Source organism: Benincasa hispida, chromosome 8, assembly GCF_027475165.1.
Source record: "Benincasa hispida cultivar pf3 chromosome 8, pf3_genome.v1.1, whole genome shotgun sequence".
NCBI lineage: Eukaryota > Viridiplantae > Streptophyta > Magnoliopsida > Cucurbitales > Cucurbitaceae > Benincasa > Benincasa hispida.
Window position 1 is genome coordinate 17,513,976 of NC_143485.1, and position 14,944 is coordinate 17,528,919.

The following is a 14,944-nucleotide window of genomic DNA, read 5'->3' on the forward strand; positions in this document are numbered from 1 at the left end:
TGGGCGATGGTACTGATTCCACGTACTCAGGTTGGTCGTACTGTCAACTGAGGGAAACCTAGGCAGGATATTTGTAGTGGGTAAAATAGGGAAAGAATTTACTGGGTTTTCATCTGGGTATTGGGTCGAGCCACAACTGGTTGGAAACGGGGCAGCCACTAATAGTTGGAAGGAGATCACCGACTGGAGGGGTGTCACCGGATGAAGGTGGTCGTCGGCTTGTTGTTGGTCGAACGAATAGGGCCAGGTGTGGACGGATCTATCGTGTTCGACGTGACTCCTCGTAGATCGGACGAATCTGGTGCAGAAGGACTGACCAGCACGAAGAGCTGTGGCACGGAGGGCTGTGACAGCGCGCGAAGAGCTATGACGGATCTGGCCTCGACCGGTGCGGCTGGCGGCGACCCACGGTTCGAATCAACTGAAAACATACATGTCCGTCCGTCGAAGACTCGTCTGGACTCGCTCATCTGGAATCGTTTGGTCGGCAGGCGTCTCGTCGTTAGGTACTGAATCACCGGCTGATTAATCTCGTTCGTCACTGGCTGGGTAAATCTACGGTTGCGTTCGCGTTCGCTGGCAGAAGTAGAATAGTCGCATTCGCGTTCGAGGTGAACCCTTGGAAGTCGATCTAACCTGAAGCGTACCGGCAGACTAGGGTGACTACAACTGAGGCGGACGTCTGTGACTGAGCAGCGAACTCCGACAGTACGGAAGGTAGCACCCTGTAACCTAGACCGATCGGATTTGTCTGGTGCGGCTGCTCCCACAGACGGCGGCCCTTCGTTGACTGCTGTTGGACGGCCGAAAGTAATTCTGGCAAGGCTACTTGAAAACACTCTTTTACGGCTGCTTGAATAGCTGTCTTCATGTAAAAAACCGAAGTTCCATCAGCAGAAGATGACTGTGCTTGATTCTCTTCCATAACGGCTAGGGTTTCATTGCCGAGCTCTGATACCATGTTAAAAATAAAAGAGTATGGAAGAGAATAACAACACAGTTACGTGAAAACCCTAGTACAGGGAGAAAAACCACGATAGACACTGATTTTTATTATTAATTCTGATACACAAAGTACAAGAGAATAGGCCAAATAAATAGACTAGTGGGAAGCCCTAGGATACACACAATTACTAAAATACCCCTAGGGTTACAAGCTGTTTTTCGATAATTAGTGTATAGGTACCAACATGAGTATAATTATGTTGACAAGAATATTAACTATATATCTTTGTTGAAGTTTGGAAGTTCAATGTCTCATTCGACATAACTGTAATAAAAAGAAATCATATCTTGAGAAAAAAATGAAAAATTCAAATTTAATTATAAGCAAAGATGTCAATAAATTTATATCGGTATGTCGATATTTTTACATTTCCTTAGTTTCAACATCCACATAAGAGGTGAATTGATATTTCCATTATATCTTAAAGAAATTTATGAAACATAAAAATAAGCAATAAAATATTTATTTATTAATTTAATTTTGTTTACTTTTTTTAAAAAATGTTTTTTTTTAAAAAAGAAATAGCTATCATATTAGTATTTTATTGATATTTTTATCTATATTTTCTTGAAATTGTGACCTACACATTTATTGATGAAATTTTTGTACGGATGACCCTTTCATGGGCGCCTTAATGATTAATGACCCCCCTACAAACGTATAAAATCTAACATTATACTTACATTAGAATGCACTACCAACACAAGTGACATTGCATTATGGATGACCCTCCGAGCTTGATGTTGGTGTATCCTTGACCTGATGAGCTGGGCCAGCGAGATATCCCTTTTTCTCATGCTTTTTCCACTTAGCCTCATATTAGGGACATCCTTCTCAATTTGATGGTTTTTTACTCAACCTTGTTGCGATTTTAAAAGACATCATAATGTTTAAATTAAACATAATCAAAAGTGCTTCGCACTGTCGCTTCAACTGTAAGATTTAAATTTAAACATTGTGATGTCTTTTTAAATCACGACAGAATTGAGCAAAAAAATCAGGTTGAAGGGACGTCCCTAGCATGAAGCTAAGTGGAAAAAAAATGAGAAAAAGGATATTGCGTTAACATAACTTATTAGGTCAGCAATATGCCAACATCAGGCTGATATTCCTGATGCAGTACCATTTAAAACACTATTAGTAACATAAGCATAAGATTAGATTTCATAAGTTAGGATAGATCATTAATCATTAGCACTTGTGGAAGGCCGTCATGCTAAAAGCTCTGTCAATGTGCGAGAGGTCTCATTCCATTTTTATTTATTATTGATATAAATTCCATTTTTGGAAGTATATATTTCTCTCATTCAAATTCGAAGCGCATAAGGAGCTTCACATGCTTGTATCTCTCTCCCTTCCGATTGTATAACGGCACTGCTCGGATTCCTGATCGGAGCTCTTTCACCGGAAGACATGTCTGGCCGGCGAAGTCATCTTTTCCAGATGTATCGTGGTCACGAACCACAAGTTGTAGCAAAGCTAATTCAGGAGTGCTTATTGAGAAACTAAACTCCTCATTCCAAACAGGTACCCACTGGTCTTCAACGGGGATCGTTCTTCTCGTCACTGTATCCTCTCGGACTCCGACGATTCTGATCTATAATCGGTAAGCAAATCCATGTTACATAATACAACTTCAATCCCTTATCTGCCATTTGCTAATGTTGATTTTTAGTTTCGATTTCTGTTTCTTACCTTAACGTACAAATCTGGAGGTGAATAGAAATCGAAATGTGAGAGACCGAATTCCAAATGCCATCCTTCTCCCATGTATACCTTTACCTGTATGCATTGCGATTGAATCATGTCTGATTGTTCAATGGTGAACATTTTTTGTAGCTTTGTTTAAGAGGAGATGATCAATGTGTAAGCAAACTGACCTTTAAACGTTTTATCATAGTCGAAGATGTTGATCTGGAATTAGAAGTCTTATGATCTGGGTTAGTCAACAAGAAATCGGGTTTTTTAATGTAGCCACAACCATCATTGCCTTTGAACATTCCTTCCATGATCCACAAGTATTTCCCATATCCCTTCAATATGTACAAATGTACAAATCATTAGTTGCAGGTTTTGCCTTTATTGAGGTCTTCCCCTAATCTCTCTTTCTCATTTTCGTTTGATATTTTTCTTCTCTTGGTTAAAACATTTGTTAAAGGTTTTGCCTCAACCCAAATTATTTGAACAAAACTTAGTTGCTGAACATATATTCTAGTGGCCAGTAAAGCTGGATCAAATTCTATATATTTTTTCCCCTGCCCTTTGTCTTATCAATGGAATCTGGCTTGAGTCAGTAGTTTACATTTTGTTCACATGCTTAGCGACAAAAATATAGAAGAGGAGTCTGAACTCTAATACCTGCATGTTAAAAGCAACCATTTGAGCCCCATGAGTCCAGCCAAGCATAGGATTGTAGTTAGATGAGTCTAATCTTAAACCTTTTGGGTACACTCTCAGCAAATTCCTCTGAGTAAACCTAAGGCAAAGTTTTATTGAATATCTCTTAAAGAAAAACATAGAAATACTGATTCTCTAGCTGTGATGTTGGATATTCATGGTTATCCGTTTTGTCATTCAGGTAAATGAGTACTAAATAAGAAGAATAAAAAAATTTACTTAACAATGCATTTCTTTTTGTTTGCTATTAATTTTCAAAATGTAACTCTAAGATGTCTAGTACTTTTTTTTTCTTTTTCTATTCACTATTGGGAAGTTAAGCATAAACCAACCTAAGCATAGGTCAAATGGTTAAGACATATACCATCCATCAAGAGGTCAGAGGTTTGAATCTCTCACCTCCAGGTATCATGTTGAACTCAAAACAACTAAGAAAGCTAATAAAAAAGTTTGAATAATATTTTATACATTTTATATATAAGGTGAAATTAGAGCAAAAACTAATATGAAACATGTTATTTAAAAAATGCTATCAAATGGATATAATGTATCTTCACTAATTTCTTCTGTGAATGAGTTTGCAGACTTTGATTTCATAGCCTCCAAATTCACTCTAGTAAATGTCAGGACAATGTTAAAGGGATATGGTTATACCTGATAATATCGTGTCCATAGTTGGTTACAGCATTTTCAAGTTCTTGCTCACTCAGACTTAGTCTTGAAACTTTCTCTATATCATTAAAGAAGGTCTGGAGATCTGATCCACGTTTCATCTTCTTTGCATGAATAGCAATCAAACTTCTATATTCTGGAATTACAATATCTTCATCTTTATCTTCCTCCACCAGATGATCCTACAAGTCAGAAGGGGAACTGGAAATGAAACTAGCTTACTTTCTGCATCAAGAATTCTACATCATGTCCACTGTGGAAAGCAATTTCAGAAGAAGAGGTGATAATCCAAGTGTGAATCTTTCAGGTTTGTTTAAATGTTCTAGATTTTGTCAATGTTACATCATTATAAGTTATTTATTTTCATGAAAAATATAATAATGAAAGGAATAGACAAAATATGATATGCACCTCATCCATATCTTCTTGAGGCCTTACACTCTCCCAAATGTCATCATCTGCTGTGTCTCTTTGCTTATCTGCTGGTGGTTTTTCCTTGGTGCTCTCAACTTTATTGTGCTCTGGTGGTTTGGTAGAAATCAGAATCCTTCCCTTTAGTGATTCTGGCGACGGGAATTCATTCAAGTCTTCAGATTTAGGAACGTAGAGGATGTCTCCAAATGTTACGGTAACCATCTACACATTAGTACAGTAAAGGAAGAATTAATGGCACTTAAAAACAAGGGAAGTCTTTGGTTCATTTGGTGAGTATTTTATTATTAATTTCAGGTTAAATTACAAATTTAGTTTTTGGGCTTTCATTTTTCTTAAAATTCACGGAAATTTGATAATTTAAGACTCGTTTGATAGCGTTTTTGATCTTTTGATTTTTGTTTTTTTTGTTTTTTTTTTTCAGTTTCTCATTTTTTAAAGAAACAAAGTTGTTTGATAACCATTCAAGTTTTTTTTTTTCCTAAATTTTAAGAATCTTCTCAAAATGATCAAATTTGAGGGGGGAAAAGTAGTTTCTGTTTTCTCCTTTTTATCTTTTTCATTTTTTTTATTTTTCTCATATCTTTTCCTTTTCTTTTCATTTTTTTTTCTTTTTTTTATTTTTCTCATATCTTTTCCTTTTCTTTTCATTTTTTTTTTCTTTTTGATTTTTTATATCTCTCCCCCTTTTATTTTCCCTTTTCATTAAGAAGTCTTTAGTTATTATTTACTTTCTAATTCTCTATTATTATTCCTTAATTTTGGTAAGATTTTCATTTCTTTTTATCAAAGAGATAAATTAATAAGATATGTCACGTTTCCCATTTATTTTGAAAGAAAATATTTTCTCTTTTAGATTTTATTTGTGTGCATGATGACTAATAAGAAAAATAAAAATAATTATTGAATTAATTAAATGTGGGTATGCTCGATTTTCTAACCTAAATGCTTCATTACCAAGCTGACACACAAATATGTAAATTTAAATAAATTAATTATCACCGAAATTTTAATTTACAAAGTTTGTCGGACAATTTACAAATTAATCGAATTTAGACCGACTCATGTAAGCTAATATCACAAATCAAATTTAACGACTTTAGATAAAATTTAGTATAGTTATATATTTTTTAATTTGCTTTGTTTTAATCTATGTTATATATTTTATTATGTTATAAGTGCTAAATTTCATTTCAATTAAAAAAACAAGGTTCAAGAGATAATTATCAAACACATTTTTGTTTTTTTTTTTTCAAGAAATAAGAAACAAGAATAGTTACGATATTGTTTCTATTTTTTTTTTTAAAAAAAAAAACAAAAAATAAATTAAAAAAACAAAGAACAAAAAATGAGAAACAAAAACAATTAACAAGAACGTTATTAAACAGGCTCTTAGAGTTTCATTAAACATAAAATTTAAAATTATATTTAATTAACTAACTTTTAAAATTTTGAATTTGTCAAGAGACCTATTAGACACAAAATTAAAAGTTTAAGAATCTATTGAACACTTTTAAAAGTTTAGAGATTAAATAGACACATACCATAAATTTTAGGGATTACTAAATTTATAAATTAACCCTAATTTGATACTTTTATAAAATGAATTTTCAATAACTTCTTTTTTGGATTTTATTATTCAGAATTCTTCAAGGCTATGTTTTATAACATTATTTTTGGAATCATCATGGGTTGACCTAATGATAAAAAGGGAGACATAGATTCAATAAATGGCTAAAAAGTCAATGGTTCAATCTATGGTGACCACCTTCTTAGGAATTAATTTCCTACGAGTTTCTTTGACTCCTAAATGTTGTAGAGTCGGTGGGTTGTTCCATAAGAATAGTCAAGGTGCGTGTAAGCTGACCCGGACACTCACAGATATATAAAAAAAAAACATTGTTTTTGGAAAAAAGTATGCTTGTAAAAGTTATTTATGTTTTATTTGTTTACAATTTTGTATCTTAATTTGTTGACCTAAAACATTTTTTAAAAGCTATATTTTAGTTTGGAATTGCAATAGGTTTTGTAATAATGGTTAATAGTGCATTCAAAAAAATTAGTTGTGCAATGAGTAAAATAGTTTTGGGAAATTTTCAATTTTAAATTAGAAATAACTAGTTATGGTGATTGATAAATTAATATTAAATTGGTGTAATTTAGTTATAAGGATCAAAGGAAGCTAATTATTTCAATTATTTTCATATCGATATTTAGTTCGCAATTTATTATAAGAATTATTTTTAAAAAATTTATGATTGAAATTGCATCTAATTTTGTTTAATCTAAATTATTTGGTAAAAGTTTAAGAAAAGTAATTATTATAAAAAATTGAATAAAAAATGGATTTCTAATAGATGTGAAAAAAATATATATGAATATGGAAGAATAAATTTCAGATTTGTAAATTGCTAGAGAATGTGGCAGAATATTAGAAAGCTAGAACTAAATGTTGCTATTATCTTTTGCACGTTAGAGAGAATTGAAAATTGATTCTTGTTGTATTAATAAACAATTTGTTTTACTAGACTAAATGGCTAAAATTCTCCCATAAATACTCTTTCCGCTTGTGATTGCAATTCCGAATGAGGCATAATTTGTTAAGGTTTTTCTAAAATAAAAAAAGTTAAAAATTATAATACAAAGAACTAAAACCGTCCAAGAGAGCATAGTTGAAATGACATATAACATGTGTTATCAATCTAGAAGTCTATGATTTGAATCTTTCTAGTGTACCAAAATACAAGAAATCAATTGGGAGTGGAAACATGGTTCTAAAAATGCGAAGCACAAATTTTAAGGAAAGTATTAAACAAGTCTTACAAAAAAAAACCACTATGGTTGAAATTTGAATAAAATTCAAAAGTTTGTCCTCAAAAATATATTAGCAATTGATCTTTTTCCAAAAGAATAAAACTAGGAATCAAAATTGTTATGAAAAGAGGATGGAACTTAACAATACTGTAAGCTCTATTGCTTACCTTGGCCACTTCTTTCCGAAGATCATGGGTGAGATGGTCCTCAAAAGTTATAACTACAGGATACTCAGAAGCTGTAAAAGCATGATCTTTAATTGCCCGCAGGCATTTGATGAGTGCCACCGGAGCTGTGAGTGTCCTACAGCTCCGTAGATAATTCAATTAGTTAATGCAGAAGTTTCTTTAGAAAAACACACACACAGCTTCTGTTGCTTTACTTATTTTATTTATTTTTCATTATTATTAATATAGCTTCTATTGCTAGTTTTACCTTTTCCTACATTTTTATATGCATTAAAAGGGAAAATTTCATCAAAGTGAGATAACTGTATCTTGAGTGTATTAAGGAGTTTTCATAAGAGTAGTGTTCTTAAGTCAAACCCTTTTAGTATTAACACTTGAAATATAAATTTTGATAGTGTGCAAACTTTAGGTCATACCCTCCATGAAGAACATCAATGCCATTTTTCTTGGAACTAGGCCATAAATCCAGCTCGATTGCTCTTACTCCTCTTTTTAGAGCCCTTATGATAGGAGTCACACTGCTATCACTACTCAGTTGATTTCCTGTTAAGTAGGAGTTGTGGCCAGTAAATATGTAATAGTGAGACAATGGGGCTCTCATGTCCTGATAAACCTGCACCCAGTTCCCAACTATTAATCAATAATATCTTCTCTTACAAATTTATTCTAGATTTCTCAGTGAAATATGAAGTGGAAACTCAATTGATAGAAGTGATAGTTATATTTCTTTGATTAATTTGCAGCTTTTTCCTTAAACATTTAGGAGGTGTTTGGGATACTGACTTGATGTTGGTGGAGGATTATTATAGCTCACTCTATATTTGGAGTACCAAATATAATAGTAATGTTTACAACTATTTATAACCAATTTTAACCTACAACTATTTTAACAAAAGTGTTTGAACATTTCAGTGTATTATAAAAGCCCTACGCTTTTTGACATATTCAACTATATAATCTTATTTCTAAGATGATGGTTTTTCTCTTAAAACTTTAACAACCAAATATCAACCGGAGATAATATAACTGAAACATACTAAAGGAAAATAATTATCCCTATTATATGTTTCAAGAACATCATGATATAGAATATGAATCTTTTCTTAATACATATTGTCATGTTAAAGAATTACTTCGTGATGAAGTTCAAAACTATTTTGTCAATCATTTGTCTAGGAAATTGACTTTGATTAAAAGAAAAAAAAAAAAAAGTAGAAATATCAGTACGTGACCAGACTAAGGAAAAAAACTACTTTGTTTGACAAAACTCTCAAACAAAAAATTTCTTTTGAAAAAATGGCTAGTATTCAAGATATGGTCTTAAACAGAAACCATGATTTATGCATATTGCATATTTTTTTCAAAGCAAACTTCTACTTTTCTTTTTAAGATTGGTTTTAGGAAATTTGACACGTATAGCTTGAAAAGTTTAATATTATTGTTCATACTGAACTCACTGTTCATAAACTTATAATTTTGGGAAAAAAAAAAGAAAATCTGTGTTATATCAAAACAAAACAATATTGTTTATGACAAAACTAGTGATAATCAAATATATTTTAATTAATTTTTATGTCTGAATGATGCTCTGGTTTTAAGATGGGGTGGCATTGCACATGTTGTAGATTGGTCTGAAAAGTAAAGAGAAGAAAGAGAGAGAACCCCTTGGGAGGGAGAGAAAGCAAGATTAAGGTCCCCAAGAAGATAACGGAAGAAATCTTCGAGGTGAAGGCCTCTTCTCTGAAAGATATTGAGGTGCTTGAGATTGTTGAAGATGGCCTGAGCTTTTATGTCAGATTCTTCTCCTTGAATTTCTTCCAAAAACATCCGCAATTGATCAATGTTCATTATGCCATTTTCTGAGTATTGATTAAACATCATCTTCACATCTTCTGGTGCTTCTGCTACATTTGTCCTGAATCTTCTCCTGAAACAGAAGCAGACCCTAAAACTGTGCTTATACATTCTTTACAATGACACAGAGCAGACACCAAATCTGCACTTTCTTTGTGTCAATTTCTTCTGTTTATCCTGTTGTCATATATGTATCTGTAGAAAAGAGAGAAAAAGAAGGGGAGGGGGGAGCTTCACTTTCACTCCCTAAAGAATGGCGTCCAGCCAAAGTTGGAATCCGTGTTCATCGCAAGAGGTTCCTTTCTTAGAGAGAGCAACTGTCGAACTAGCAAGAAGTTTCTTTTACTCTAAGAAAGGGAACTGTGATTCCAAATCTGGCAGCCTAGTTTACATTGTAGTAGGAATAGGCTGTCGCTAGAATTTTAGATGTCTGATTGAATCGTTTAAATCCTAAATGTTGGCTAATGTTTGAACTTTAAAGGGTCTGATTCCTTTGTCCTTTTGTCTTCTCATTTGATTTTTTACGTTAAGAGTCTGATTCTTTACAGCAAACTGTTGCCCGAGTTATTCAGTAAAGTGATTTGATCCGCTGCATTTATTAGGAAGAAAGATATCAAAGAATTTCACAATTCTGTTCATAGATCCATTTATTCTCCTGGCTCTACTTTGCTTTACAAGAATAATCACTCTCTTTAGGAAGAAGGAATCTGATTTTATAATATTACAGTGGCATCAAAGAAGGAAAGGGAAAACAGGGTGAGAGAGAAAAGTGGAAGACCCCATATTCGATGCTTCACACCTACCCTATGAAAAATGTTGGAATCCAACTCATTCTGGTCAAAGAACAACAATAGTCTCCACCACGGACAACGGCTGATAGTAAAAATTCACTCCTCTGAGATGTTGCCAAAGAAAAAGAAATCGTATTCTTAGGAAAACTCAAAACGCATTAGAAGCTTTACAGAACTATACTTTAATCCTTTACGGTCAAAAAGAGGAACAGCATGGATGCCTGGCTTCATTTCAGGCACAGGCAGACAGTTTTGTCCTCCCAAAACATCCTTATCTGAAATGTTATAACTATACACGTCGATTCGAAGTAAAGCCAGTTCAGGAATGGTCAAAGGAAATGTAAACTCTTCATTCCAAACAGGACTCCAAGTCTCCTCTTTGATCTCTGTTTTCTTTATTATCTCATCAGCTGGAGCTCCCGCAATTCCAATCTGCACAGAATTCAATAAACTCTTGAGTTCTGGTAACATTATTTGCTAACAATGAACTTAGGTTAGCTAGATTGCCATTCATTTGAAACTTACCCGTGCGTAGAAGTCAGGTGGGGAATATAAATGAAAGTGGGTGCTTTCAAAATCCAAATTCCAGCCAACACCCATGTAGACTTTCACCTGGCGTTTGCATGACAATGTTTTTGAGAGCAAGTCCAGCAAAACATTATACAAGATCTAGTTTGGCAAACCCCTACCTTCAAAGTTCTTTTAACTGGCAAAGTTGCATTAGGATCAAACACCTTGCCATGGGGATCAACTGTGAGTAGAAAGTCAGGTTTTTTCACATAGCCACAACTTCCGTTGGATCGAAACATCCCACGCATTAAGCTGAGAGACTTTCCATGTCCCTGCAATGATCCAACTAAGTTTATTTTTCTAGAAGAAAAGGACAGTGTCGTAATTTGATCCCAGAGAAAAGAAAATACCTGCATATTGAAAGCAACCATCTGGGCCCCATGTAACCAAGCATTCTGTGGCTTGTAGTTGGAAGAATTTACTCGTGTTCCCTTTGGATATATCCTTAACATGTTTTTCTGGGTGAATCTGAAACAAGAACAGGGGATTGGTGTCAGTTTGGAAAATAATTGTAAAAAAGAAGTGAATAATAGGAAAATGAAGCTTTGGATTTCACTTTACGTCTTGCTGGAGTAAATTGAACGTGTATTGTTATTGTTACCTAATGACATCCATTCCATGAGATTTAGTTGCCTTTTTGAGTGCCTTTTCACTCAAGCTAAGGCGTCTAACTTTATCAGCTCCAACTTTTAGAGCTTCCTTCAAACCTCCCTTCGGTTTTCCAGCATGAATGGCGATTAGACGTTTGTATTCGGATACACCTGTAGCGTAAGATTCGTAATCACTGTCATCACTCTCGCTGGATTCACTCTCACTCTGCAACCCAATGAAGTTGTATACTTCATCAAGATACTGGAACCAGAAAATGACTAGAAAAACACAGCTAAAATGTGGTAAATTTCAAGCAGACCGTATCAACCCCATCTTCATCATCAGTTTCATCATCACTGAAAGAATTCTCCCCTTTCACATTTTTGGATCTGAGGTATTCTTTAGGGGGTTTTGTCGAAATGATGATCCGATACTTCAATTCTTCAGGAGAAGGGAATTCCTGTAGATATTCTGCTTCAGGAAAGAACAGCATGTCTCCAAATGTTTCCTTTATGTACTGCAAACAAAAACAATCATCTTCATCATTACTGTGAGCAAAATTTTTCACTCTCAGGAATTTGAGGGAGCAAAATTGATACCTCTGCTGCTTTAGCTTGAAGATCAGGAGTAAGATGATCTTCAAGAGTAATTATGACAGGATATGGCGATGCTATGAAAGCATTCTCTTTAATAGACTTCAGACATCTAACAAATTCCACAGGTGTTGTCAAAGTCCTAAATCAAAAATTACAAATTCAACTTCAGTCAGAAACACATATTTCTCTCAATTATCATTGTTCAACTATTTTCTCACCTTCCATGAAGAACATCTATGTCATCTTCTTCAGAGTTTGGCCACAAATCAAGCTCCACGACTCGCACGCCGCTCTTCAGTGCATTTATAATTGGAACATCACTAGAATCACTGCTCAATTGATTCCCAGTCAAGTATGTGTTGTGGCTTGTGTAAATGTAATAGTGGGACAATGGAGCTCTCATATCCTGATGAACCTGTAAGTTGATTCAACACTAACATATCTAAGAATTTGCAAATAAAATCTGATTTATTTCAAATCTAAATTGCAGGAAAATCCTCCTCAATCTGAAGAACAAGACCCAGAAACCAAATCTTCCAAATTCCAAGAAAACAAAAGAAATGAGAGAAACTAATTCCTCACCTGATCTGAAATTGGGGGATTCAGATCCATAGAGAAGAGATAGTAGTAGAAATCATCAAGAGTGAGACTATGTTTTGTGAGCTTGGTGATCACGTGATGCCGCCGCTGCAGCACGTGCTCAACAATCCGTTGAGCATCCGCCAGTGACGCCGTCTGATCTCCTTGAAACTCAACGAGAAACGACCGCAGCTGCTCGGCGGTCATATGGGCAGCAGCGCCGCCAGCATATTTGACAAACGCCTCCTTCACGTCCGGCGGCGGCTCTTCTTTAGACATCTTAAACCTTCTAATGAAACACAGACAAACCCTGTAATTTCCCATAGAGAGAGAGATGGAAATTGAAAGAGAAATAGAGAAGGGAGAGAATTGGAACGAAATTGGGAAATGGGTTGATTTGGATTGGTTTGAAATATGTTTATATATACAGAGAAGGGAAGTTTTTGGTCTTCATTTTCGGAACAACTCAGCCATCAGGAAGGCAGCTAAGGGTTGAGAAGATCAAAGAGTACGAGTTTAGACTCTTTCTTTTATGTTATTGGAACAGTTTTTTTTCTTTTCTTCCAATATATTCCTTATAAAAGCCACGAATTTGGCTGCTTTCTCTTGCCATGAGATCAGATTCTACTGTTCCTCACTCTCAATTCTTAAAACATATACTCCCTTTTGTGTAAGGAAACTAAGACTATACTTTTAATTGTTTTAATTTCGTCCCTATAGTTTGAAACTTGGTTTCAATTTGATTCTTTATGGTTTAGTAAAGAAAAGTGTTTCTTGGCTCTTTGTGATGTGAAACTTTCTTTTAACTTGGTCAAATGTTCTTAGGGAGATTGATGGAGAGAGATAGGAGAGAGAGATAGGAGGGAGAGCGTGAGGAAAAAGAGTGGGAGGATTGGTGGAGGGAGAAAATGTCTTATTATTATTAAAAAGATAATTCCATGTGAGCATTGATCTATATATATATATATATATATATAAGGTATGTCTTTACAATTTATCATAATTTCTATTTTGTGTTTCATTACAACTATGTCGGTTAAAGTGGTTTATATGCAAAATGGTGTATTCTTTCGTAGGTGAAATCTAAACCATAAATGTGAAATATATGATCAATCTAGCAGTGAAGATATGTTTGAATAGACAAGTTTCTTTTTTTTTTTCTTTATATATCCATGAGTATCATTTGGGTGTCAAGAAAACTCGTAGGATATTAAATTCTAAGTAGGTGGCTACCATAGATTGAAACTATGATCTTTTAGCCATTTATCAAGGGGGTGTTCTCTTATCTACCATAGACCAATCCATGATGATTTGGATAATCATGGCATTTGTCCTATCGTAATTATTTAAATCAAGGTGGTTACACAACGAAGTAGTAAATCACGATCTAACATTGAAATATGTTTGTACAGATTATCATGTAATTTGCCCTATTACAACTATTTAGATTGAAGTGATACAAAGAAAATGGTGTATCATTCCATGTATGAGTGTGATTTATAGCTTAGATATGATATATTAATATTTCACGATGGTGATATGTTTGAACGAACAATTACGTATTTTGACTTTTAAATTTTCTTAAGTTTCTTTTTTGTCCATCTCTTCAAATAATTATAACTATTTAGGTCAAACAATGTAAAAATTATTGGATATATTAATTATAATCTTTTAAAACTTATGATATGTACTAAAAATAAAAGTATAATATTTCGCGTGTATCACATATGTTTTGAACTAATAATTATTAAAAATGACTTGGTTTGTGATACTTTTAAACTTTCCAAAGAGACTAAAGTGATGGACGCTTGAAAATCTTAGATATTGACATGCATCTTGATGGTTATTTCACTTTAGTTCATGAATTTCAAGATATTTATTTTAGTTTTCAAACTTTTAAATAATAATTATTTTAGTTATCATCCACATTTTTTTATTCATGGTTTATATCGATCTAGTTTGACAATGGTCCTTTTACTCACAATTTGAAGTTTCAAACCATAACACTTTTTCAAAAAAAAAATATATATATATAGACTTCGTTGCCCTATCACATCACATCGATAGATTATAAATCGAATATTATTGATAAGCAATACCAATGAAACAAATCAACAAAATAGATCATAGAATATTCATCTTGACAAGAAATTATCTACATGATATGTATACCTTGAATTTTAAACAAAAAAGAACAGTTTTATATGTATACCTTGAATCTGTTATCTGACGTGCTAAACAATCAAACACGGGATCTTGTTATATTTATGTTATTCATAATGCTGACACTAGGATTTAGATGAGTGCATTATACAAACTCTCTAACTCTAGAATTTAATATCCTACGAGTTTTCCTAACATTCAAATATTATAATACTAGACGAGTTGTCCCGTGAGAATTGTTGAGATGCACGTAAATAAAAAAAATGAAAATACTCTCAAACTTTACTGATT

General features: G+C 33.6%; 2 protein-coding genes and 1 long non-coding RNA gene across 4 annotated transcripts; 1 reads left to right on the plus strand and 2 right to left on the minus strand.

Moving 5' to 3' along the window:
• Nucleotides 1-2,143: 2,143 nt before the first annotated feature.
• On the minus strand, nucleotides 2,144-9,635 carry LOC120083189 (phosphoinositide phospholipase C 2-like). The gene is made up of 9 exons (XM_039038831.2): nucleotides 9,172-9,635; nucleotides 7,926-8,122; nucleotides 7,489-7,624; nucleotides 4,487-4,711; nucleotides 4,058-4,257; nucleotides 3,365-3,482; nucleotides 2,887-3,039; nucleotides 2,702-2,788; nucleotides 2,144-2,603 (listed from the first exon to the last, which is right to left on the minus strand). The coding sequence occupies exons 1-9, from the start codon at nucleotides 9,472-9,474 to the stop codon at nucleotides 2,310-2,312; spliced, it is 1,713 nt and encodes a 570-aa protein (XP_038894759.1). The 5' UTR covers nucleotides 9,475-9,635; the 3' UTR covers nucleotides 2,144-2,309.
• LOC150034404 (uncharacterized) lies at nucleotides 2,473-5,348 on the plus strand. The gene is made up of 2 exons (XR_016531414.1): nucleotides 2,473-2,612; nucleotides 4,252-5,348. It is a non-coding gene; the product is annotated as an uncharacterized LOC150034404 (long non-coding RNA).
• Nucleotides 9,636-9,984: 349 nt separating the features above from the next.
• LOC150034405 (phosphoinositide phospholipase C 4-like) lies at nucleotides 9,985-13,422 on the minus strand. 2 transcript variants are annotated; one of them, XM_090316590.1, is made up of 9 exons: nucleotides 12,494-13,422; nucleotides 12,130-12,326; nucleotides 11,915-12,050; nucleotides 11,635-11,832; nucleotides 11,326-11,540; nucleotides 11,075-11,192; nucleotides 10,844-10,996; nucleotides 10,680-10,766; nucleotides 9,985-10,586 (listed from the first exon to the last, which is right to left on the minus strand). In XM_090316590.1, exons 1-9 carry the CDS (start codon nucleotides 12,812-12,814, stop codon nucleotides 10,293-10,295), a joined length of 1,719 nt encoding a protein of 572 aa, XP_090172716.1. In that variant the 5' UTR covers nucleotides 12,815-13,422; the 3' UTR covers nucleotides 9,985-10,292. The 2 variants fall into 2 exon arrangements, with proteins under 2 accessions (XP_090172716.1, XP_090172717.1); XM_090316591.1 differs by having other exon boundaries at nucleotides 11,326-11,576; nucleotides 12,494-13,381.
• Nucleotides 13,423-14,944: the final 1,522 nt, after the last annotated feature.